This window comes from Oncorhynchus nerka, linkage group LG13 (assembly GCF_034236695.1).
Source record: "Oncorhynchus nerka isolate Pitt River linkage group LG13, Oner_Uvic_2.0, whole genome shotgun sequence".
NCBI lineage: Eukaryota > Metazoa > Chordata > Actinopteri > Salmoniformes > Salmonidae > Oncorhynchus > Oncorhynchus nerka.
Genome location: NC_088408.1, coordinates 26,770,873 through 26,797,981, shown reverse-complemented (window position 1 = coordinate 26,797,981; position 27,109 = coordinate 26,770,873). Strand labels below are relative to the sequence as shown.

At 46.8% G+C, this 27,109-nt stretch overlaps 1 protein-coding gene across 1 annotated transcript in view; it reads left to right on the top strand.

Moving 5' to 3' along the window:
* LOC115139274 (metabotropic glutamate receptor 1-like) overlaps window positions 1-27,109 on the top strand; it is a 50,407-nt gene continuing 23,298 nt past the window's right edge. Inside the window, exons 1-2 of the mRNA XM_065026297.1 lie at window positions 1-862; window positions 4,068-4,320. Coding sequence (XP_064882369.1) covers window positions 136-862; window positions 4,068-4,320 — 980 coding nt within the window. The 5' untranslated portion in view covers window positions 1-135. The remainder of the gene's footprint in view (window positions 863-4,067; window positions 4,321-27,109) is intronic.

Here is a 27,109-nt window from a genome sequence, read left to right as displayed (position 1 = left end):
TTGGATATGCTCAGGGCGCTGTGTTTCCAAACAATGGTCACTGGGTTAAACGTGGATATACTGAGAGACTGTCAAGGTTTCTGCTCAACTGCCCGGAGCGGATAGTACGCCCGTGCAGCTGGCACCGCTCACAGGATGTGGAATATGGCACATGTAAATATGGGTTTCCTCGCGCTCCTGTGTCTTCCGACGCTGTTTTTCGACGTCCTCGTGCTGTCCCACAAAAGCAACATCTATGAGCGGTCGGCAGTCCCGCGAGCCGCACCTCGCTCCGTGGCCCGGATGGATGGAGATGTGATAATCGGTGCCCTCTTCTCCGTCCACCACCAGCCGTCTGCTGAAAAAGTGGCTGATCGTAAGTGTGGGGATGTTCGGGAGCAGTACGGCATCCAGCGGGTAGAGGCCATGTTCCACACCCTGGACAGGATCAATTCCGACCCTTTCCTGCTCCCCAACATCAGCCTGGGCTGTGAGATCCGGGACTCCTGCTGGCACTCCTCCGTGGCCCTGGAGCAGAGCATTGAGTTCATCCGGGATTCCCTCATCTCCATCCGGGATGACAAGGACGGCTCCAAGTGGTGCATAGACGGCACGCCGTCCAACCAACCCCCGCCCTCCAAGAAGCCTATTGCGGGGGTGATTGGGCCGGGTTCCAGCTCCGTTGCCATCCAGGTACAGAACCTCCTACAGCTCTTCAACATTCCTCAGATTGCTTACTCAGCGACCAGTATCGACCTGAGCGACAAGACTCTGTTTAAGTACTTCCTGCGGGTCGTGCCCTCTGACACGCTCCAGGCCCGGGCCATGCTGGACATAGTCCAACGCTACAACTGGACCTACGTGTCTGCGGTGCACACGGAGGGTGAGTCACTCAACCCACTCAACACAGGGGTTCTGAAAGCTGTGTGTGGGGTAGGATAGGATTAGGCCCAGTAGGCATGGGAGGACTGGCTCGGCTTTGGAGAGGGTTTTTACATGCTGTCAAGTTGATTTTGTCTCGTATGTGTTTGGGTTTGAGATAAGATAATGGTTAAGGTAAATATGCCTAGCTATAGAGGTGGTGGATAAATTGTTAATGTGGTTTGTACACAGATAAGTACTTGCTAGCAAGCATGTGTGTCCTCCTCCCTGTCATCCTCGCTATGGGTGTGCTCCTATGTGCAATATTGCTTTGGAGGGAAACTTGCTGTGTAATGGAATTCCCGCTCTCCAGACAGAACTATACATCTGGTGCAGTTTAAGTATTCACACACCACAGGCAAAGTCGGTTCTTTAGCCGTTCATCATACCTACACCCCAGCAACACATCCAATCTCTCAAGCCACAATTCAGTCAAATTGTGGTCAATGTTATCAGAATGGAAATGCATTTGGGTGTTTATTGGTATCTATTTATATTAAAAGGAAATAAGATGCTAGATGTTATGTCTCCCAGGATGTTAAATTTGATGCTAATTCTATTCCATTAGAAAATAACAGGCATGCTCTATCGTCTTCATTATTCCTAAGCATGTCTTAATTAATCAATCAGCCTATCCATATTCAACAGGGGCACTAATGGACTGTTTCCCCTCTGCTCTGTGTGGTGTAGCCTACTATCAGGCTGGGGTTACAGGTGGTGGAACCACATCATTAAATAGTCATTTAAAGTATCTCTGGGTGGAATCATAGAAATAGAATCCCGCTGGTCCATCCATACTAGTAATTCTAATTCTATGTGTGTAACTAATACATACAAAAGTTCCCCCGTTATGTGTATTGATAGAAATCAACTCCCATCTGTGTTATTGCTATTCAGATGTAGCGGAATTACTGTGTTGAGGGTGTTTCCATCATATCTATCCCTGGAAGGGATGTGTAGTCTAAGCACAGCTTGCAAAGGGGTTCTGGCAATGCCCCTCAATACCTGAAATAACAGCACATCAATACAGCAGCCCACATAGCTTCTCAGCAGCACTTGTCTGAAGGTGTTATCGGCTGTGTGTGAGTGTGCTGTCCAGGGTGCTGAACTTGTTAATATACCAGTAGAGTACTCCACAATGCAAACACACACCATGTAACTCAATCACATAAAACTCTTTCACCAGTTTACCACTATTGTAAGTGGACGAGGGTAGAATGAGATGTGGAGATAGCTAAATTGTAGTTACTACAAGTAAATCTCTGCCATTAGCAATTAGCCAAGGCTCCTCAGCGTAAACCTCAATGAAATGTACCTAATGATGAGAGTAGGTAATGATTGACAGGCGGAGTGTATGGCCACTAAGGAATTCTGGGAGTTGTTAGAGGGATATGTGATAGAGAGGCCCTAAAGGGAGGGTTGAACTTTGAATCAGCTTGTAAAGGTGGAACCTAGAAACCATTTAGTCTGGAAAACCAGACCCTAGGCAACACAGTGTCTAAGGTCTGGTTTCAATGATGGACTCTTTTGCAACTACGTCACTGCCTATGCTACTACTTTATCCACTTGAATAAAATACAAAATAGTCGCGAGCAAGATGGAAATCACAGAGGTTATTTTTAATGTGATTTTCACAAGTGGCTAGTATGCATCAACTATCTTAACCAAAACCACTGTAAAGGTTGTGCCTGAAAACGTCGCTTTTGAATCATGACATTTTGGCATGTCTGCATCGTGATTCGTTGGGAGATTCCTCAGAAGGTTTTTATTCCTCTTATTAGCGTTGAGGCAGTGACGTAGTTCCTCTATGCCAAAAGAGTCCATCATTGAAACCAGACATTAGTTACTGTGTTACCTAGGGTCTGTTTTTTCAAGACTAGAAACCTGTAGGGGGGTCACAAAGTTCACAGGTCACGGTCAGGTTGAGGGGCAGGCAGGGCCAGAAGAGAGTGGAGGTGAAGTGCCATGAGGCTCAGCTAGGGGGTGCCAGGTATCTGACTGTCACCAGACCTGGTAGGTAGCAGTCCACTGGGACCAAAGATAAGAGTGTTGGCATAATAAGGGTGTTGTATGTGAAGGAAAACAGTGGAGGATAACAGGATGTGTAGTAGCCACAGTCAGAGTACAGGGCCCCTGTTTTGATCTTCTACAAGGACCATTTTGCCCAATGTGATGGCCACAACATTGGATTCATTGGATCTAACTAAACACATCTCTTCAGTTTGAACTATAGGCCTACTTGCCTATTTGACGTTTAGAATATTAAGTGTATTGGGTAAATGGTGTTTCTGCACTTTGGGAATGCTTTTGGATTGGTTAAAAGTGTAGTATCTGCGGTGAGATGAAAATTGAGTGAGTATGTTAATTGATATGAGATATTTGACTGAATACAACACTGAAATCCTTACATTGAAATGCTATGAATCTAAGGGGTTTATAATTGATCAACCATTATGTGAATTCACCTGTTCAGATAGAACTGTTATACTGGCAAACTAACAATTGGAGCCTAGTCTATAATATCATGCCAGAGTAATGCCAATTCAGCCCTTTCTCATTTTTCAGAATAAGACAGGTGTGTATGAGGACAATGATTGTGTAAACAAAGGCACTGCATTAACATTGCAGACACATCTTTGATTGAATCCAGCACTTTGAATGTACATAATCCTCTTTGCAGCATCCTCCATGCACTACTAGGACTATGTCCCAAATGGCACCCTTCCTCTACAGTGCACTTCTTTTGGCCAGAGCTTCATCAGCTCTGGTCAAAAGCAGTGCACTGCATAGGGAATATGATGCCATTTCAGACAGTCTATCTATGTAAAATAAGACAGCATTGCAAAGCTTGTACAACTGATTAGGATGTTATCATGGGAGAATGTAGCGCAGTCCTCTCCACCCCATTCAGCATCCCTGATTGCAATCAGTAGGCACTAGACTATCTGGCTATATCAGAAGATGGATCAGGACAGCAGCACAGTCACAATACACTCACGGCCTGATGACTCAAAGTCATCAGACTACCACAGTTGTTAGTATGGCTGAATCCAGTCACTATCAGCCTGGAGGAACTTGAGCATTTTCTGTTCCAAAATGGTGACTCCTCGTTGGCCATTTTGTGTCTGCAGTGGTGACTTACCCCTCTGTTTCTCTCTGAACCCTAGGAAACTATGGGGAGAGTGGCATGGAGGCCTTCAAGGAGCTGGCCACCCAGGAGGGTCTGTGCATCGCCCACTCTGACAAGATCTACAGCAACGCTGGGGAGAAGCACTTTGACCGCCTGCTTAAGAAGCTCCGTGAACGTCTGCCCAAGGCTCGCGTGGTGGTGTGTTTCTGTGAGGGAATGACTGTACGCGGCCTCCTAATGGCCATGAGACGTCTGGGTGTGGCTGGAGGAGAGTTCCTCCTCATTGGCAGGTAAGGCACAAGCCTTTAACCTCATAGTCCGCCCCATCCCGCATGCGGTATCGTTACTACAGCCTCAAGCTCATTACCATAACGCAACGTTAGCGATTTCTAAAAATCGCAAATGAAATGAAATAAATATGCCTGCTCTCAAGCTTATCCTTTTCTTAACAATCCTGTCGTCTCAGATTTTCAAAATATGCTTTAGAACCAGAGAAAATCAATAATTTGTGTAAGAGTGGTGATAGCTAGCTTAGCATTTAGCGTTAGCATTTAGCACGCAACATATTCACAAAAACCAGCCAAGGAATCAAATAAAATAATTTACCTTTGAAGAACTTCAGATGTTTCAATGAGGAGACTCTCAGTTACATAGCAGATGTCCAGTTTTTCCTGAAAGATTCTTGTGTAGGACACATCGTTCCCTTTTGTTACTATGCATTTGGCTACCGAAACTAACCGAAAATTCAGTCACCTACACGTCAAACTTTTTTCCGAATTAACTCCATAATATCGACTGAAACATGGAAAACGTTGTTTGAATCAATCCTGAAGGTGGTTTCTCATATATCTCTCCATTGAAAGCACCGTCCTTGAAGCCTGCTTTGTTGTCTGATTCGAATGGAAAAACACTGGGAGCTGACTTTTGCGCACCAAATGCCACGCAGACACCAAGCGGGACATTTGGCAATTGTAGTCTCTTATGGTCAATCTTCCAATGATATGCCTACAAATACGTCACAATGCTGCAGAGACCTTGGGGAAACAAGATAAAGTGTCCGTTGATTCCTGTCGCATTCACAGCCATATAAGGCGATCATGGAAAACGTAGCCTCAAAAATCCTGTTCATTTCCTGGTCGGTCATACATCTTGGTTTTGCCCGAAGCATTTGTTCTAAGGGACTCACAGTGAAAATCTTTGCAGTTCTGGATACGTAAGAGTCTCTTCTTTCCAAAACTATCAATTCCAAGCATATTCGAGCATCTTTTCGTGATAAAATATTGCGCTTAAAACGGGCACGTCTTTTTATCCAAAAATGAAATACTGCCCCTAGAGTACTAACAGGTTTGAAGGCACTGATTTCTGGGTAGTTTTGGGCAAAGGGTGGCTTTGTGCCGCATACTTCCAGACACGCATGTCACCAAGGCAACCAAATCAAATCAAAGTTTATTTGTCACGTGCGCCGAATACCTTACAGTGAAATGCTTACTTACAGGGTCTAAACAATAGTGCAAAAAAGTATTAGGTGAACAATAGTAAAGAAATAAAAACAACAGTAAAATGACAGTGAAAAATAACAGTAGCGAGGCTATATACAGGCACCGGTTAGTCGGGCTGATTGAGGTAGTATGTACATGTAGATATGGTTAAAGTGACTATGCATATATGTTAAACAGAGAGTAGCAGTATCGTAAAAGAGGGGTTGGCAGTTGGTGGGTGGCGGGACACAATGCAGATAGCCCGGTTAGCCAATGTGCAGGGGCACTGGTTGGTCGGGCCAATTGAGGTAGTATGTACATGAATGTATAGTTAAAGTGACTATGCATATATGATAAACAGAGAGTAGCAGCAGCGTAAAAGAAGGTTTGGGGAGGCACACAATGCAAATAGCCCGGGTAGCCATTTGATTACCTGTTCAGGAGTCTTATGGCTTGGGGGTAAAAACTGTTGAGAAGCCTTTTTGTCCTAGACTTGGCACTCCGGTACCGCTTGCCATGCGGTACTAGAGAGAACAGTCTATGACTGGGGTGGCTGGGGTCTGACAATTTTTAGGGCCTTCCTCTGACACCACCTGGTATAGAGGTCCTGGATGGCAGGCAGCTTAGCCCCAGTGATGTACTGGGCCGTACGCACTACCCTGTGTAATGCCTTGCGGTCGGAGGCCGAGCAATTGCCATACAAGGCAGTGATGCAACCAGTCAGAATGCTCTCGATGTTGCAGCTGTAGAACCTTTTGAGGATCTCAGGACCCATGCCAAATCTTTTTAGTTTCCTGAGGGGGAATAGGCTTTGTCGTTTCCTCTTCACGACTGTCTTGGTGTGTTTGGACCATTTTAGTTTGTTGGTGATGTGGACACCAAGGAAGTTGAAGCTCTCAACCTTACAGCCCCGTCGATGAAAATGGGGGCATGCTCGGTCCTCCTTTTCCTGTAGACCACACTCATCTCCTTAATCTTGGTTATGTTGAGGGATAGGTTATTCTTCTGGCACCACCCGGCCAGGTCTCTGACTTTCTCCCTATAGGCTGTTTCATCGTAGTCGGTGATCAGGCCTACCATTGTTGTGTCGTCTGCAAACTTGATGGTGTTGGAGTCGTGCCTGGCTATGCATTCGTGGGTGAACAGGGAGTACAGAACGGGACTGAGAATGCACCCCTGAGGGGCTCCAGTGTTGAGGGTCAGCATGACAGATATGTTGCTACCTACCCTCATCACCTGGGGGTGACCCGTCTGGAAGTCCAGGATCCAGTTGCAGAGGGAGGTGTTTAGCCCCAGGATCCTTAGCTTAGTGATGAGCTTTGAGGGTACTATGGTGTTGAACGCTGAGCTGTAGTCAATGAATAGCATTTTCACGTAGGTGTTCCTTTTGTCCAGGTGGGAAAGGGCATGGTGGAGTGCAATAGAGATTGCATCATCTGTGGATCTTTTTGGGCGGTATGCAAATTGGAGTGGAATTAAACCAAGTGGAACCAAGTGCAATTAAAGCAGATACCACTAGTGCCAGTGAGAAATGTTTGCCAGTAATTAATAATTTGTATCTGTTAAAGACACAAAACTGGAGAGGAAGTGCTGTCTCTTCATATGTTGTTTCAATGTGTAGCTTTTGGAGACCTTAAGAATTGGCATGGGCATTGTAGGATAATCACCTATATCCACTACATAAAACATTCCACAGACTATGAGGACCTACCAGTATCACATACTAGGTACATACTGTAGCTATAAGCGTACCGGTATGAAAAGAAAGTTTTGTTGAACGTGATCTTCACAAGTATATCCACAAAGCCTTCAAAGGTGTTACACGGAGTGGAACAGGGGAACCCAAGAGCAGACTCAGATGAGGAGACTGGCATGAAGTAACCCAGGTATTTATTGACACACAGGGGGGAGATGGAGTGCAGGTCAGGGGAAGCTCGGGCGGGTTGCTGGAAACCAGGTGCAGAGACTGAGGCTGGAGCGAGAGGGGTTGAGGCAGGGTAAGCAGGTCCGGAGGGGAGTCCAATGTAGTAGTAGAGTGGGGAATCCAGGACAGAGTAGCAGGATAACGAGATGTGGGACAGGAGACAGAGACCAGAGTCAGAGCGGGCAGAACTGTAGCGGAGAGGAAAACAGCATCAGGCAAGGAAAACAGGCACAACAGGTTCTGAATAGTAACACATGGCTGGAAACGGAGACTGACTGAGCAGAAATTACGATCTGTCAGTGTGGAGGTGACAGGGCTGAGTATTTGTAGAAGTCTTGATTATGGAACACGTTGCCAGCACACCTGTCCCTGCCCACACAATCACACAGAGAGAGAGAGAGGGAGAGAGTACTGGGGGAGTGGCGTCAGGTCAAGGAGACACAGGATGAGCAATAGAGGGCGTTGCAGGAGCAGATGTGACATTACCCCTCCCCCTCTATTGGCACCACCCAGATAAGCCCGATCAGGCTTATCTGGGTGTGAGGTATAGAAATCCCGTAAGAGGGAGGGGTCCAGAATGTGACTGCGGGGCACCCAGCAGCGCTCCTCCGGCCTGTATTCCTCTCAGTTCACCAGGTACTGCCAGCCACGATGGTGCACGTCCAGAAACCGCCGGACGGTACAGGCAGGATGGTCATTGATGGGCCGAGGGTGTGGAGGAGCTGCTGCAGGAAGAGACAGGAGACTGGAGCAGACAGGTTTAATCAGGGATACATGGAAGTTAGGTTGGATCCTGAGAGAGGTTGGGAGTTTCAGGCGCACCGCAGAGGGGTTAATGACACGGTCAATTTCAAAGGGACCAATGATTCGGGGTGAAATTTTCTTCGATGCTAACTTCAATGGCAGATCCTTCGATGAGAGCCATACCTTTTGACATGGGGTGTAGTCTGGAGCTGAGGCCTGGCAACGGTTGACTTGGGACTGGGTCCTGTCTGAGACACGAAGAAGGGCAGCCCGGGTCTTCCTCCAGGTACGGTGACTATGGCTGAGATGGTCCTGGACAGAGGGAACCGCAACCTCTTGGGCAGGGAACAAGGGGCGTTCGTAAACCAGAGCACACTTGAAGGGCGACATACCTGATGAGTCGTTGGTGAGGTGGGCATATTCAACCTAGGGTAGCTGAGCACTCCAGGATGAAGGGTTAGCAGAAGTCAAGCAGCGTAGGGCAGTCTCCATCTCTTGGTTGACCCGTTTGGTCTGGCCGTTGGTCTGGGGGTGATATCCAGAAGAAAGACTGACATTAATACCAAGAGCTGAACAGAAGGATCTCCATGCCTGGGAGGTAAACTGGGGACCTTTGTCACAAACAATGTCAGTGGGGATGCCATGCAGACCAAACACATGGGCTACTAACAGGTCCATAGTCTCTCTGGAGGACGGGAGTTTGGAGAGGGGAAGAAGTGAGCCATTTTGGAAAACCTGCCAATTAAGGTGAGGATGACGGAGTTACTGTTAGCTGGGGGGAAGGCCAGTGACGTAGTCCAGAGCTATGTGTGACCAGGGATGACTGGGTATGGGAAGAGGGTGCAGCAGACCGGAAGTCGGTTTAGTGGAGGTTTTGTTTCGGGCGCAAACCGAACAGGCTGAGACATCTCTCTCCATGGTGGGCCACCAAAAGCGCTGACGCAGGAAGGTGAGGTTCATACCAGGGCGACAGGTGAGGTGGGTAGAATGGCCCCACTGAAGAACATCAGAGCGAACACAATCTGGAACAAACAGAGCATTACTAGGACCGTTACCTGGGTCAGGCTGGTTCTGCTGAGCCTGGCGGAATACGGGACTCGATCTCCCAGGTGACGGCGGCAACGTTGCAGGTGGATGGCACAATGGCTTCTGGCTCGGTACCCATGTTGTCGGTGGTGAACTGGCGAGAGAGGCCATCAGGCTTGGTATTCTTCAAACCAGGGGCATTAAGTGAGTGTGAAATTGATTCTACCAAAGAACAAGGCTCACCTGGCTTGCCGGGAGTTCAGACATTTGGCGGTCTGGATGTAGGACAAGTTTTTATGGTCAGTCCACACGATGAAGGGGTTTACAGAGCCCTCCAGCCAGTGACGCAATTCCTCTAGAGCCAGCTCAACTGCCAGGAGTTCCCGGTTTCCGATGTCAAAATTCCTCTCTGCAGGTGAGAGCTTACGGGAAAATAATGCACATGGGTTGACCTTCTGATCAGAGGGGGAATAGTGAGACTAACAGCACCTACCCCGGTGTCAGAGGCGTCCACCTCCACAATGAACTGGAGTTCTGGGTCAGGCTGAGTAAGGACCGGAGCGGAGGTGAAGTGATGCTTGAGTTCCAGGAATGCTGCCTCTGCCTCAGGAGTCCAGTGGAATGGAGTGGAGGTGGAGGTGAGAGTGGTGAGAGGTGCTGCCAGATGGCTGTAGTTGCGGATGAAACCTTGGTAAAAATGAGCAAACCCCAGGAAACGCTGTACTCATCTCCTTGCTTCAGGTTGGAGGGCGCAGACCACTGTGACTGCCATGACCTTGGCGGGGTCCATACGTAACTGTCCCTGTGCAATAATATAACCCAGGAAAGACACTGTGGCAGCATGGAACTCACATTTTTCAGCTTTAACAAAAAGCTTATTTTCCAACAGCCATTGAAGAACTTGGCAAACATTTTACTGGTGAGCCTCAGGGTCCTTGGAAAAAATTCAGGATGTCATCTAAATAGACACAATCAAAGCATCCAATCACATCCCTCAGCAAGTCATTGACTAGGTTCTGGAAAACAGCAGGAGCGTGAGTGTGTTCCGTTAGTAAGACCAAAAGGCATTACCAAATACTCAAAGTTACCAAGTGGTGTGTTGAATGCAGTCTTCCACTAGTCCCCCTCTCTTATGCGGACAAGGTGGTAGGCATGCCAGAGGTCGAGTTTGGTAAACACTGTGGCACCATGGAGGGGGGGAAAGCAGAGCTGATGAGTGGCAAGGGGTACTTGTTCTTAACAGTGATATTATTCTGCCCATGGAAGTCTATGCACGGCCTCAGTGACCCATCCTTTTTCTTCACAAAGAAAAACCCAGCACCCACTGGGGAGGAAGATGGCTTGATAAGTCCTGCAGCCAGAGAATCCTGGATGTACCTCTCCATAGCCTCTTGCTTGGGGCGAGAGAGGTTAAACAACCGGCTACTGGGGAGAGAAGCTCCAGGCTGGAGGTCAATGGCGCAGTCGTACAGCCGATGAGGCGGCAGCGACAGGGCATGGTGCTTGCTGAACACAGGAGCTAGATTGTGATACTCGGGAGGGACTGATGACAGATCCGGAGGTTCTGAAATGAACTGGGGCACAGACAAGGCAGGGGGAAGGACAAAATGTAAACAAGTTGAGTGACAAAATTAACTCTTCAAAATGAAGTGGTTACTTTTCCGGTTGTCCAGTCAATCTGTGGGTTGTGTAGCTTTAACCATGGATGGCCAAGAACCAGGACAGTCGAGTAAGGACAGTCGAGAGTAAGGACAGTCAATGTGGAAACTGATCTTTTCCTGGTGATTTTCAGAGAGACGCATGATGACAGGGACGGTTCCCTCACAGACACGGGGCGAGGAGCTGTCCATTGAGAGCGTTGGCATCGAGGGGTCATCCCTGGACACCAACTCGTCCTTGAAGGTCTCAGTGAGTGTGTTCCGGAATGCTCCCTGAAGGGCCTCCTCAATCCAGCCACTCTCAGGGGCGAGGGTGCGAAACTCATCAATCATCAATCTCAGCAACACTATGGGGGCCTTGACGGAGGGACAGGAGTCGTTTAGCTGCATCCTTACCGCAGACGGGTGGTCGAAGACTTTCTTCATCTCCTCCGTGAATCTGGAGTAGGAGAAGCCGATGGGGGACTCTCCCACACCGCCGTGGCCCAGGAAAGCGCTGCTCCACGGAGGCAGCCAATCAGAAAGGAAATCTTGGCACGTTCGCTAGCAGAAGAGTAGGGCTGTTGCTCAAATACTAGTGAACATTGTACCAAAAAGGCTCTGCAAGCTCCAAGGTTGCCATAGTAACGCTCGGCAGTTGGAGCAAACGGCTCCGGGAGTGGAGGACTTGGAACTGGTTGTGAGCTCTGGGTGAAGGGTCAGCCCTGTAGGTCAGACAGGCTCTGTGAAAGCTCCTTGATGTGCTCCAGATCATACTGTTACGCGGAGTGGAACAGGGGAAACCAAGAGCAGACTCAGACGAGGAGACTGGGATGAAGTAACCAAAGTATTTATTGAAACACAGGGGGAGATGGAGTGCAGGTCAGGAGAAGCTCGGGCAGGTTGCTGGAAACCAGGTTCGGAGGCTGAGGCTGGAGCAAGAGGGGTTGAGACAGGGTAAGCAGAGGAATCCAAGGGAGTAGTAGAGTGGGGAATCCAGGACAGAGTAGCAGGATGACGAGATGTGGGACTGGAGACAGGGACCAGAGTCAGAGCGGGCAGAACTGTAGCAGAGAGGAAAGCAGCGTCAGGCAAGGAAAACAGGCACAACAGAATAACAGGATCTGAATAGTAACAAACGGCTAGAAACGTAGACTGACTGAGCAGAGATTACGATCTGTCAGCGTGGAAGTGGCAGGGCTGAGTATTTGTAGAGGTCTTGATTATGGAACACGTTGCAGCTGGTGGGGATCTGCTCTGACTCCAGTACACCTGTCTCTGCCCACACAATCAAACAGAGAGAGAGAGAGAGAGAGAGAGAGAGAGAGAGAGAGAGAGAGAGAGAGAGAGAGTACTGGGGGAGTGGCGGCCGGACAAGGAGACACAGGATGAGCAGTAGAGGGCGTTGCAGGAGCAGATGTGACAAAAGGGCTTTCAGCTGCTCTTTTGAAGTCAAAACAACCCTTTCCCCTCTCTCTATCTCCCACTTTCTCATTCCTCCCCCACCCTCTCTCTTTTCTGATGGGCCCATCCTGGTGGCAGAGGGCACATCCATTGTTGTCTGAGAGGCTCTCTATGTGTCAACGCTGGGTGACTCCAGCGTGAATCTCTCCCATTAGAAGAAGAGGAAGGGGGGAAATGGAGAGATACATTCACAGTGTGACAAACATCCAGTACACCCTCAAGACTAGGGTTGCAAAGGGAGGGTATATTACTAAAAACTTTAGTTTAACAGTAAAGTACCCAAATTTTGGTACCTTTCAAGTTTTTGGAGGGTTACCATAAATTGCCATAAATTACATGTTAATTACCAACATTTCAGAAGATTCCGGTAACTTTGGTATATTCCCGGTAGCTTTGCAACCCTAATCAAGACCTTCGAGGACAAGGACAATCCTCTGTTGTCATCAAAAGTGATGTCTCAAACCTGACCTCCACTGTCTCCTTTCATGGTACATGACATCCTCTCTATTTATTGGGGATTTTTGGGGTGTGGAGGTTGGTTGTAGGACATTGGTTCTTCTAGCTGCCAGGCTTATGTCTGAGGAGGACATTGATGAGACAGGCAGAGTGATAGGGGGGGCAGTAGACTCTAAGCCAGGGTAAGTACCGTTCTTAGTGGATTTGACGAACGCTTCTCAAAACATTGCCCAAACGCTGCTCCATCATCAGGGCCATCTTCGTGGAGAGCCCTTCTGTTTTCTCTCACAGCTCTGGAGATGGAGGCTGTTATGTCTAAACAGCAGGGATGAAGGGAAATCAGTTGCCTTCGTCAGGTTGTCTTTGTGTTGTTTGTGTCACATTCTATTCTATGGGAATTCGGTGTTTTTTGGAGGGGAAACAGAGGCACTCTCTCTTTTCCATATTAATTATCCATCCTAATGAAGCTCCAGTGTTTCCCACTCTCTCTCTTCTCTCCTTCCCTATTCCTTCCTCGCTCTCTCTCTCATAGGAGAGTGGGTCTTTTTTTAACTGGTGTGGAGGTCTCTATGGGAGAGAGAATGAAACTGGTGGCTTAGCTCCACATGCTTCTGGGTCAGAGAGAGCGAGGAGTGAGAGAGGAAGAGAAAAAGTGAAAGAAAGAAAGAGAGGAGTGAGAGAGAGAAAAAAAGTGAGAGAGAGAGAGTGCCTGAGAGGAGAGAGGGGAGAGAGCGAGAGAGAGTAATAAGAGAGAGAGAGAGGAGTGAGAGGAGTGAGAGAGCAAGAGGAGAGAGAGAAAGAGGAGTGAGAGGAGTGAGAGAGAGAAAAATCAATTGAACGAGAGAGAGGGGAGAGAGAGAGGAGTGAGAGAGAGGAGAGAGAGATGAGTGAGAGTGAAGAGAGAAAGAAAAAGGAATGAGAGAGAGAAAGAAAGTGAGAGACAGTGAGAGAGAGAGAGAGAGAAAGAAAAAGTGTGAGAGAGAGAGAGAGAGTGAGAGAGAGGAGTGAGAGAGAGAAATAAATAAAGTGAAAGAGAGAGAGAGGAGTACGAGAGAGAGAGGAAGAAAGTGTGAGAGAGAGAGGAGTGAGATGCGTGTGAGAGAGAGGAGAGATAGATAGATAGATAAATAGATAGATAGATAGATAGATAGATAGATAGATAGATGAGGAGTGTGAGATAGAGGGGAGAGATAGAGAGAGAAAGGAGTGAAAGAGAGAGAAGAGTGAGGGAGAGATCTAGGAGTGAGAGTCAGAGAGGAGTGTGAGACAGAGAGAGAGAGAGAGAGAGAGAGGAGTGCGAGAGAGAGAGGAGGAAAGTGAGAGAGAGAGAGGAGTGAGAGGTGTGTGAGAGAGAGGAGAGAGAGAGGAGTGAGATGCGTGTGAGAGAGAGGAGAGAGCAAGAGGAGTGAGAGGCATGAGAGAGATAAATAAAGTGAAAGAGAGAGACAGGTGTGAGAAAGAGGGGAGAGAGAGGAGTGAGAGAGGAGTGAGAGAAGGGATTGAGAGAGACCGGAGAGAGAGATGAGTAAGAGAAAGAGAATAGAGAGAAAGAGGAGTGAGAGGAGTGAGAGAGAGAGATTAATAAAGTGAATGAGACAGTGAGAGAGAGGAGTGAGAGAGAGAGGGGAGAGATAGAGAGAGAACGGAGTGAAAGTGAGAGAGAGAGAGAGAGAGAGAGAGATAGGAGAGAGAGAGAGAGGAGGGAGAGAGGGAGAGAGAGAGGAATGAGTTAGAGAGGAGTGAGAGAGGGAGCAAGGGAGAGAGGAGAGAGAGAGAGAGCGGAGTGAGCGAGATAGAGAGAGGAGTGAGGGAGAGAGAGAGAGGAGAGAGTGAGAGAAAGAAAGGAGAGACAGAGAGAGATGAGTGTGAAAGAGATGGAGAAGATATGAGTCAGTGAGAGAGAGTGGAGAGAGAGGACAGAGAGGGAGAGGAGAGCGAGAGAGAGAGAGGAGTACGAGAGAGAAAGAAAGTGAGAGAGAGAGAGGAGTAAGAGGCGTGAGAGAGAGAGCGGAGAGAGAGCAAGAGGAGTGAGATCCGTAAGAGAGAGAAATAAAGTGAAAGAGAGATTGAGAGAGTAGAGAGAGAAAGAGGAGTGAGAGAGATATAAATAAAGTGAAAGAGAGAGACAGGAGTGAGAGAGAGACGGGAGAGAGAGAGGAGTGAGAGAGAGAGGAGTGAGAGGAGTAAGAGAGAGAGATAAATAAAGTTAAAGAGAGAGAGTGAGAGGGAGCAGTGAGAGAGAGAGGAGAGATAGATAGATAGATAGATAAAAAGGAGTGAGAGAGAGGAGTGTGAGATAGAGGGGAGAGATAGAGAGAGAAAGGAGTGAAAGAGAGAGAGGAGTGAGAGAGAGAGCTAGGAGTGAGAGTGAGAGAGGAGTGTGAGACAGAGAGAGAGAGAGAGAGAGGTGTGCGAGAGAGAGAGGAAGAAAGTGAGAGAGAGAGAGGAGTGAGAGGCGTGTGAGAGAGAGGAGAGAGAGAGGAGTGAGATGCGTGTGAGAGAGAGGAGAGATAGATAGATAGATAGATAAAGGAGTGAGAGAGAGGAGTGTGAGATAGAGGGGAGAGATAGAGAGAGAAAGGAGTGAAAGAGAGAGAGGAGTGAGACAGAGAGCTAGGAGTGAGAGTGAGAGAGGAGTGTGAGACAGAGAGAGAGGAGTGCGAGAGAGAGAGGAAGAAAGTGAGAGAGAGAGAGGAGTGAGAGGCATGTGAGAGAGAGGAGAGAGAGAGGAGTGAGATGCGTGTGAGAGAGAGGAGAGAGCAAGAGGAGTGAGAGGCATGAGAGAGATAAATAAAGTGAAAGAGAGAGACAGGTGTGAGAAAGAGGGGAGAGAGAGGAGTGAGAGAGGAGTGAGAGAAGGGATTGAGAGAGACCGGAGAGAGAGATGAGTAAGAGAAAGAGAAGAGAGAGAAAGAGGAGTGAGAGGAGTGAGAGAGAGAGATAGGAGAGAGAGAGAGAGAGAGAGAGAGGGGAGAGAGAGAGAGAGAGAGGAGGGAGAGAGGGAGAGAGAGAGGAATGAGTTAGAGAGGAGTGAGAGAGGGAGCAAGGGAGAGAGGAGAGAGAGAGAGAGCGGAGTGAGCGAGATAGAGAGAGGAGTGAGGGAGAGAGAGAGAGAGGAGAGAGTGAGAGAAAGAAAGGAGAGACAGAGAGAGAGGAGTGTTTAAGAGATGGAGAATGGAGTTAGAGAGATATGAGTCAGTGAGAGAGAGTGGAGAGAGAGGACAGAGAGGGAGAGGAGAGAGAGAGAGAGAGAGAGAGAGTAGTACGAGAGAGAAAGAAAGTGAGAGAGAGAGAGGAGTGAGAGGCGTGAGAGAGAGAGCGGAGAGAGAGCAAGAGGAGTGAGAGCCGTAAGAGAGAGAAATAAAGTGAAAGAGAGATTGAAAGAGTAGAGAGAGAAAGAGGAGTGAGAGAGATATAAATAAAGTGAAAGAGAGAGACAGGAGTGAGAGAGAGAGGAGTGAGAGAGAGAGGAGTGAGAGAGAGAGGAGTGAGAGAGAGAGGAGTGAGAGGAGTAAGAGAGAGAGATAAATAAAGTTAAAGAGAGAGTGAGAGGGAGCAGTGAGAGAGAGAGGAGAGATAGATAGATAGATAGATAGATAAAGGAGTGAGAGACAGGAGTGTGAGAGAGAGCTAGGAGTGAGAGTGAGAGAGGAGTGTGAGACAGAGAGAGAGAGAGAGAGAGGCGTGCGAGAGAGAGAGGAAGAAAGTGAGAGAGAGAGAGGAGTGAGAGGCGTGTGAGAGAGAGGAGAGAGAGAGGAGTGAGATGCGTGTGAGAGAGAGGAGAGATAGATAGATAGATAAAGGAGTGAGAGAGAGGAGTGTGAGATAGAGGGGAGAGATAGAGAGAGAAAGGAGTGAAAGAGAGAGAGGAGTGAGACAGAGAGCTAGGAGTGAGAGTGAGAGAGGAGTGTGAGACAGAGAGAGAGGAGTGCGAGAGAGAGAGGAAGAAAGTGAGAGAGAGAGAGGAGTGAGAGGCATGTGAGAGAGAGGAGAGAGAGAGAAGTGAGATGCGTGTGAGAGAGAGGAGAGAGCAAGAGGAGTGAGAGGCATGAGAGAGATAAATAAAGTGAAAGAGAGAGACAGGTGTGAGAAAGAGGGGAGAGAGAGGAGTGAGAGAGGAGTGAGAGAAGGGATTGAGAGAGACCGGAGAGAGAGATGAGTAAGAGAAAGAGAAGAGAGAGAAAGAGGAGTGAGAGGAGTGAGAGAGAGAGATTAATAAAGTGAACGAGAAAGTGAGAGAGAGGAGTGAGAGAGAGAGGGGAGAGATAGAGAGAGAACGGAGTGAAAGTGAGAGAGAGAGAGAGAGAGAGGAGAGAGAGAGAGAGGAGGGAGAGAGGGAGGGAGAGAGAGAGGAATGAGTTAGAGAGGAGTGAGAGAGGGAGCAAGGGAGAGAGGAGAGAAAGAGAGAGAGCGGAGTGAGCGAGATAGAGAGAGGAGTGAGGGAGAGAGAGAGGAGAGAGTGAGAGAAAGAAAGGAGAGACAGAGAGAGAGGAGTGTGAAAGAGATGGAGAATGGAGTGAGAGAGATATGAGTCAGTGAGAGAGAGGGGAGAGAGAGGACAGAGAGAGAGAGAGAGAGAGAAAGAAATAAAGAAAGACTGATGGAGCATCACAGACGCCAAACCTGTGTGTGTGTGTGTGTGTGTGTGTGTGTAAAGCTTGGCTACAGTGTCATGGTCACAGGCTTGGAGGTTGGTTGACAGATATTAGCTCATCAAAACACAGCCTGCTATTCCATGCTAATTTGTGCCCTCGCCTGCCAGCCGAGAGAGAAGCTGTTGATGTGTATGTGTGTTTGTGAGACAGAGAGAGAGAGAGAGAGAGAGAGAGAGATTTAATTTAGAGAGATTTAATTTAGAGTTTAGGGTTTTAGAGGGAGTGTGAAAGACAGGCAGAGATACAGAGAGAGACAGAGATGAAACAAGGTTAGGAGGGCTCATAGTTGAAATAGGGAGTGTGATAGAGGGAGAGTGACTTGAGTGAGACATAGTGAGGACAAGAAATGGAGAGAGAGAGAGACAGAGAGAGTGAGGGGGTAGAGGATCTCTCTCTATGGCTGACAGTAATACATAAAATCACAGTGTGAGAGAGAGAAAGGGCCCGAGAGAAAGAAGGAGAATCAGACAGAGAGAGATACAGACAGGCAGATGGGCAGGTTTAGAGTCTGAGAACTGTCAACATCTCTGCTGTTGAACACTCGCCTGCTCTTCAGACGAGGGCCAGGTGCACTCTCATACGGGAACACTTTATTCCGGCAGCCCTAGGCCTGCCCCACTATCTCCCCAACTCACTCTCCTCTGCTCTTCTATTCTATTCTCAGTCATATGGCTCGTCCTTTGTCTCCATCTCTCTGTGATGTTGCAGAGGGTAGCTAGCGAGGGAAGGAATCAGACTGTTGCAGATTGATCGTCTCCATGGTTTCACTACAGCGTGTTGTATCTTTTGCTCTGGACGTTTATGTCAATCTTTTGGGCCCTGTCGCAATCTGTGCGTGACAGATCTGTCTGTAGAGATCTCTGGGGATTAAACCAATGCCTCGGTCTGTACTTTGAATCAAAGTGTTTTTCATGACTTCAGCCAGTTTCATGTCAGCAATAGATAGATAAATATATTCAGAAAGAGAATGTGATTGGTAAGCAATTGTATTATGTGTCAAGGCACAGCTAAGCAAAAGTGGAAAGTAGTTAGGTTGGGTGTGATGTTGCATGCCATGTCACTATGGTGAATGGCTCTCATTGTCTGGGAGCTCTTTGTTACAGACTTAATATCCCCTTCTATCTCTCTCTTCTGACTGTCATACACTTATGCAGAACTAGATCACAATAAATGAGCAGTTTTTCATTGATGACATCCGACAGCCCAGAAAATGAGTCTCCCCCCTTTCTTTTTGGCTGAACATTAAAACGTTACTCAGGATCATCTTAGGTAACTCAAATATTTACTTTCTTACAACATGTTTCGTGGAGTAGCGTTTACATGCAGCCACCCATGGATTTCCCATTAAAAGTGAATCATCCAAGCAGGTATTTTACATGTCTGGTTCCCTACCTTAGATTGTCTGGGTGGTCATTGTGCCTAGCAATAGCATGAGCAAGTGATTCCTTCAATTAAAATGAATGTTTCCATTGAGCTTAAACAAGAATGAATGCTCCTCCCTCGCTGACTGGATGAAAGTATATTACTTGCGGCATTATTTATTCAATTACATTTTGTTCCCTGGCCGTCAGTAGATAGAAAAATGAATGAATTTGATCCTGCCTGTTGTGTGGTTGGGTTTGTCTAAAGAGATGTATGGTTCAGGATTAGTTCTATCGTTCTTATCACAGCCATGGGTCCCAGGTTCAGACCAGACCTTCGGGGTTTAGGGTTCTGATTAGTCACTTGGCGTTAGATTTGATGTCTGATGGCGTGATGTCTTGGCTGGTGTTGGAGGCATGTGAGAGGAACTGTATATTCGAACCCAGGATGTGCTTGGGTGTGAATACTGAACAGATGTCGCATCACAAGGGGGCACTAGCACCTCATGTCAGTGGGACGTCCCGTAGAGGGAATCATAGATCTGGGGAGAAGGGACTATTATCACACGTTGAGCTCTGACCCCGGAGTGAGCTACAGACACTGGTCTACTCTACACAGACTCCCAGTATAGCGTACTGAGCTGTGGAGAGAAGCACATCTGTGACTCTAGAACCCTTGCGAGCTGTCTCCTCTCACTCATAGTATATCTCTTTCTTGTATGGAATAATATGCCTGACCTTCTTACTGATTTGACTTAATTATCCATGGGGTAAAGTACAGTTCTGTTAGCTCAGCGGTGAATCTGTCTGTTTGATCATGATTGACACACAAAGTAGCGATTAGTGGGGTGAAGAAACACTGCTAAGAGACTATTTCCCTCAACGGTGTTGGCTGTTAGTCGCATCATATCTACCTTTAGTCATCACCACCAGTGCCTGTTCCATCCATTAACCAACCTCCCCCATTAGAATGACTGTGTGGGGAGCAGAGTCAGTCCCACCCACCTGCTCGCAATTAGTACCATTCATATCCTATATCTCCCCCTCTAATGCTGCCTGCATCAATGCTGTTATTACTACAGACATTTGCATAAGCTGCTTTTCCACTTGTTGTACTCACTCATTTTAGCCCCAGTCTTTTTTTCATTTAGATTTTTGTCTGTTTCCTATTTTGTATGGCAACCATAAATCCCTCACACTCTTCAATTTTATTTTGCAAAATGGAGATAGGCAGGCAGAGACAGACAGACAGGAAGACAGGCACATTAGCAGCCCAGGGACTTTTATGTCTGAGAGATGGAGGTGAATCAGTATTTTCTGTCTCTCTCTTCTCTCTCTGTCTCTCCCCTCTCTCTCTTCTCTCTCTGTCTCTCCCCTCTCTCTCTTCTCTCTCTGTCTCTCCCCTCTCTCTCTTCTCTCTCTGTCTCTCCCCTCTCTCTCTTCTCTCTCTGGCTCTCCCTTCTCTCTCTGTCTCTCCCCTCTCTCTCTTCTCTCTCTGTCTCTCCCCTCTCTCTCTTCTCTCTCTGTCTCTCCCCTCTCTCTCTCTGTCTCTCCTCTCTCTCTCTGTCTCTCCGCTCTCTCTCTTCTCTCTGTCTCTCCCTCTCTCTCTTCTCTCTCTGTCTCTCCCTCTCTCTCTTCTCTCTCTGTCTCTCCCCTCTCTCTCTTCTCTCTCTGTCTCTCCCCTCTCTCTCTTCTCTCTCTGTCTCTCCCCTCTCTCTCTTCTCTCTCTGTCTCTCCCCTCTCTCTCTTCTCTCTCTGTCTCTCCCCTCTCTCTCTCTGTCTCTCCCCTCTCTCTCTCTGTCTCTCCCTCTCTCTCTTCTCTCTCTGTCTCTCCCCTCTCTCTCTGTCTCTCCCCTCTCTCTTCTCTCTCTGTCTCTCCCCTCTCTCTCTTCTCTCTCTGTCTCTCCCCTCTCTCTCTTCTCTCTCTGTCTCTCCCCTCTCTCTCTGTCTCTCCCCTCTCTCTCTTCTCTCTCTGTCTCTCCCCTCTCTCTCTTCTCTCTCTGTCTCTCCCCTCTCTCTCTTCTCTCTCTGTCTCTCCCCTCTCTCTCTTCTCTCTCTCTGTGAGGCAGTGCCTTTTCCATTTCCTTAACGACTGGGCTCTGGTTATTCTCCCAGCTTAAATAAATGAAACATTTAAGGAGGCAGAGAGAGGGAGAGAGAGAGAGAGGAGTACGACGACATATTTAGCTGTGTCCTGCTTTTCACAGGCTTTTATCTCTCCTCTTCCCTATCTCCATCTCTGAGGAATGAACGAACAGGTAGCAATTCCTGCATATTCATTATTGCACAGCCAGAACAGAATGGAGTGAGCAGATTCATTATCTCCCTAAATTAATGGGCTACTTTCTCATTAGATTAGTACTCTGCAATCACTGATAATGGTTCAGATTGAATAAGTACCTATGTAGTCAGGTAATGCAGGGCTACATTATGAACATTTGATAGGGAGACTTCTCACCTTCTTCTGGATTTACTCCTGTTTTGGCATCCCTCATCCCCAGTGTTGCTTGGGTAGGCCTAGGACAGCCTAGGACAGCCTGGGCAACCAGCATGGGGTGCATTATAGTGAAGTAGGTCAGTATAGTGGGACAGACGAGGCTTGCCTGTGATTCCTGCCTTACAGCTTATATTTGTACCCTTTTCTCAGAGAAGGCTGTGAAGTGAAGGGTGCTGTTTTTCTTTCAATTTCCTACAATTCTACACATTTTGCCATGACATATGCCATGTTAATATGGTATCTGAGTGAGAATGAGAACAAAATCAATGTGGGCCCCTGAAGCTTAAGGCCCCTGGGCATGTGCCCTGTGTGCCGGTCAGTAATTCAGCCATGATTACTACAGCTGGCGCATGCACGCTGACACGGTCGTCAGTTGTACGGTGTTTCCTCCGAAAACATTGGTGCGTCTGGCTTCGGGGTTAGTGAGCAGTGTGTCAAGAAGCAGCGCGGCTTGGCAGGGTCGTGTTTCACAGGACGCATGGCTCTCGACCTTCGCCTCTCCCAAGTCCGTACAATGGGACAAGACTGTAACTAACAATTGGATATCACAAAATTGGGGAGATGACGTTGCCAAACGACGTTGCCATGAGCAGCACCACAGATAATGAGTGAGATGCAAGACTTCACTCTCCCACAGTCACACACAGATGTGTACAGGTTCACTTCACAGTGTGGAAGCCACGGGACCAAAACAGCAGAGAAGTTGAGCCTCACTCTATTTGAAGAAATTACCAAGGTCGGGACCTAGTTGTCCTCATATGTAGCTACGGCCCTAGATAGAGGGAGAGGGAGGGAGGGAGGGAGAGAGAGTGGGAGAGAGTGGGAGAGAGAGAGAGAGAGAGCGAAAGTGAGAGAGGGAGGGAGAGACAGATAGACAGAAATAAATAAATACATCTCTACTCTTCTCCTTTCTGTGCCATGTTGCTACCCTTTTTACCCATTTTACAAATCTGGGTTTAGAATCTGGGTTTAGAATCTGGGTTTAGAATCTGGGTTTAGATGTGATATTATTTTGAGTGATATTAGATGTAGTTGATTAGGGCATGTTGTGGGGGCGTTGGCTAGTCGAGTGATATTAGATGTAGTTTATTAGGGCATGTTGTGGGGGCGTTGGCTAGTCGAGTGATATTAGATGTAGTTTATTAGGGCATGTTGTGGGGGCGTTGGCTAGTCGAGTGATATTAGATGTAGTTTATTAGGGCATGTTGTGGGGGCGTTGGCTAGTCGAGTGATATTAGATGTAGTTTATTAGGGCATGTTGTGGGGGCGTTGGCTAGTTGAGTGATATTAGATGTAGTTTATTAGGGCATGTTGTGGAGGCGTTGGCTAGTTGAGTGATATTAGATGTAGTTTATTAGGGCATGTTGTGGGGGCGTTGGATAGTCGAGTGATATTAGATGTAGTTTATTAGGGCATGTTGTGGAGGCGTTGGCTAGTCGAGTGATATTAGATGTAGTTTATTAGGGCATGTTGTGGGGCGTTGGCTATATTAGATGTAGTTTATTAGGGCATGTTGTGGAGGCGTTGGCTATTAGATGTAGTTTATTAGGGCATGTTGTGGAGGCGTTGGCTAGTCGAGTGATATTAGATGTAGTTTATTAGGGCATGTTGTGGGGCGTTGGCTATATTAGATGTAGTTTATTAGGGCATGTTGTGGGGGCGTTGGCTAGTCGAGTGATATTAGATGTAGTTTATTAGGGCATTATTAGGGATGTTGTTAGGGCATGTTGGCTAGTTGAGTGATATTAGATGTAGTTTATTAGGGCATGTTGTGGGGGCGTTGGCTAGTTGAGTGATATTAGATGTAGTTTATTAGGGCATGTTGTGGGGGCGTTGGCTAGTTGAGTGATATTAGATGTAGTTTATTAGGGCATGTTGTGGGGGCGTTGGCTAGTTGATATTAGATGTAGTTTATTAGGGCATGTTGTGGGGGCGTTGGCTAGTTGATATTAGATGATTTATTAGATGTGGGGGCGTTGGCTAGTTTATTAGATGTAGTTTATTAGGGCATGTTGTGGGGGCGTTGTTGAGTGATATTAGATGTAGTTTATTAGGGCATGTTGTGGGGGCGTTGGCTAGTTGAGTGATATTAGATGTAGTTTATTAGGGCATGTTGTGGGGGCGTTGGCTAGTTGAGTGATATTAGATGTAGTTTATTAGGGCATGTTGTGGAGGCGTTGGCTAGTCGAGTGATATTAGATTCAGTTTATTAGGGCACGTTGTGGAGGCGTTGGCTAGTCGAGTGATATGAGATTCAGTTGATTAGGGAGGCATTGGCTAGTCGAGTGACACTAGATTCAGTTGATTAGGGAGGCATTGGCTAGTCGAGTGACACTAGATTCAGTTGATTAGGGAGGCATTGGCTAGTCGAGTGACACTAGATTCAGTTGATTAGGGCATGTTCTGGGGCGTTGGCTTGTCGGGTGATACTAGATTCAGTTGATTAGGGCATGTTCTGGGGCGTTGGCTTTTCGGGTGATACTAGATTCAGTTGATTAGGGCATGTTCTGGGGCGTTGGCTTGTCGGGTGATACTAGATTCAGTTGATTAGGGCATGTTCTGGGGCGTTGGCTTGTCGGGTGATACTAGATTCAGTTGATTAGGGCATGTTCTGGGGCGTTGGCTTGTCGGGTGATACTAGATTCAGTTGATTAGGGCATGTTCTGGGGCGTTGGCTTGTCGGGTGATACTAGATTCAGGGTATTAGGGCATGTTCTGTGGCGTTGGCTTGTCGGGTGATACTAGATTCAGGGTATTAGGGCATCTTCTGGGGCGTTGGCTTGTCGGGTGATACTAGATTCAGGGTATTAGGGCATGTTCTGGGGCGTTGGCTTGTCGGGTGATACTAGACTCAGTTGATTAGGGCATGTTCTGGGGCGTTGGCTTGTCGGGTGATACTGCACAGATATGTACACTACATCATGTCCCTTTTCTGTTAACTGGGATTTGTGATTTTATAGAGAAAGTCCATTTTGCTCCCCGATGTTAGCATGTTGCTAACGTTACAATCACCATGGAGATGTGGTTTTGTTTGATGAGAGGCTAGGAGGCTTGGCTGATTGTCTCTGAGTCTAGACCTGTCAGTCAGTCAAACAATAGCCTCTAAGGAATATAGCTCAATACTCTGAAAGTCCACAGTTTTAATTCTAGCATATATCACATAAAATGTCACAGAGAAGGCAACGATAGGTCTGCAGCTTTTCTGGGTGATTATACTCAATAGTAGTTCCAAAGTATTTTACAATTGACTTATGCATCTAAGTTGCATCTCTTTATGTTTCACTGAACAAGAGGTTTTACAACATGAATTAGAATATTCCTAACGTATCACAGACTTTAATTGAAAGCAGAAAAACATTGTCACGGATGCCTTGTTTTTTTTCTAGTATGAAGGACTAGTATGAAATGATCAGAAGAGCATACCTGGGTTGGCATCTGGATGTCATTGTGACAGAACACGCTGAGGTTGAAACAATGTCCCTGTTATGATGGCCCCCTTGCTTATTTTCTGTTTTTATAGTTTGCACACATACACAAGTAAGCAATTACACACAGTTACACACACACACACACACACACACACACACACACACACACACACACACACACACACACACACACACACACACACACACACACACACACACACACACACACACACACACACAGTCTAACTGTAAAATGTTCTCTCCCTATGTGGGAAATGTGTAGAGTTGCAGAAAATTAGCTTTAAAATAGTAAAATGTTGTCTCTTCGGCCAAGAACACAGACTCTTACATTTTTGGTGGGAGCTGCGCCATTGGCCATGCCCGCTGTCTGCTTGTGTCAAATGGGTCAAAACAAGGGAATGCATAATGAATCTCTTACTTTAACCTTTTTTGGAAACTCTTGTACAATCAATTCTTTCCCTCAGGAGACGGTGCATGTGATTAAGATTCTACCCCGCCAATTAATTCATGGCTTCATAAATATACAAATGTGTTAGCTATCCAACTGGAACTAGATCATCTGAAATAGTCAGGGGATTCGTTCGTTTGTTCTCTCTCCTGGCACTCGGCTGAAAGCTCTGTTGTGTTTTAGACATGAATTATCTAACTGTTGGTTCAGCAGCTCCTCCACAGCAATGTCTCACAACACTGAGGATCAGTCAATCATCTAGCCAGTGTTCACACACACACTGATCTCTAATTGACCACTTGATGCATGTGGTAATTTGGACTTGAATATATTTCTGTAAGAATAAAAGGAAGGGTGCTGCCTCCAGTGATTCAAATAGCTGTGATGTGGTGCGACTAATATTAGTAGCAGTGGTAGGTGTTGAACAGTCTTAGTCTAACTGTGGTTAGGTCTGTGTTTTCATGAGATACAGTGCATTCAGTATTCAGACCCATTGACTTTTTCCACATTTTGTTACGTTACAGCCTTATTCTAAAATTGATTAAATGATTGCTTTTCGTCATCAATCTACACACAATACCTCATAATGACAAAGTGAAAACAGGTTTTTAGAAAAAACTGAAATACCTTATGTAAATAAGTATTCAGGCCCTTTGCTATGAGACTTGAAATTGAGCTCAGGTGCATCCTGTTTCCATTGATCATCCTTGAGATGTTTCTTCAACTTGATTGGAGTCCACCTATGGTAAATTCAATTGATTTGACATGATTTGGAAAGGCACACACCTGTCTATATAAGGTCCCACAGTTGGCAGTGCATGTCAGAGCAAAAACAAAGCCAAGAGGTTGAAGGAATTGTCTGTAGCGCTCTGAGACAGGATTGTGTCGAAGAACCGATCTTGGGAAGGGTACCAAAATATTTCTGCAGCATTGAAGGTGAAATTCGATGAAAATCTGCTCCATAGCATTCAGGACCTCAGACTGGGGCGAAGGTTCACCTTCCAACAGGACAACAACCCTAAACACACAGCCAAGACAATGCAGGAATAGCTTCTGGACAAGTCTATGACTATGTCCTTGAGTGGCCCAGCCAGAGCCCAGACTTGAACCCGATCTAACATCTCTGGAGAGACCTGAAAATAACTATGCAGCGATGCTCCCATCCAACCTGACAGAGCTTGAGAGGATCTGCAGAGAAGAACGGGAGAAACTCCCCAAATACAGATGTACCAAGCTTGTAGCAGAAACTACTCAAATACAGGTGTGTCAAGCTTCTACCTTCATACCCAAGAAGACTTGAGGCTGTAATTGCTGCCAAAGGTGCTTCAACAAAGTACCGAGTAAAGGGTCTGAATATTTAAGTTTTTAAAATTTGTTAAAACCTGTTTCTGCTTTGTCGTTATGGGGTATTATGTGTCGATTGATGATACAGTTGAAGTCGGAAGTTTACATACACCTTAGCCAAATACATTTAAACTCAGTTTTTCACAATTCCTGACATTTAATCCTAGTAAAAAATTCCCTGTTTTAGGTCAGCTAGGATCACCACTTTATTTTAAGAATGTGAAATGTCACAATTTTTCGCAACAAAGCATCCTTCCGTCACGCCCTGACCTTAGTTATCTTTGTTTTCTTTATTATTTTTGTTAGGTCAGGGTGTGACGAGGGTGGTTTGTTTAGTTTTTGTATTGTCTAGGGGTTTGGTATGTCTAGGGGTTTACATGTCTATAGTTGCCTAGATTGGTTCTCAATCAGAGGCAGCTGTTTATCATTGTCTCTGATTGGGGACCATATTTAGGTAGCCATATTCCTTGGGTATTTTGTGGGTTGTTATTCTGTTTCGTTGCCTGTTCTGCACTAGCCAAATTAGCTTCACGGTTTGTTTTGTATAGTCTGTTCAGTGTTCATTCTGTCATTAAATAAGTATGTACGCTTACGAC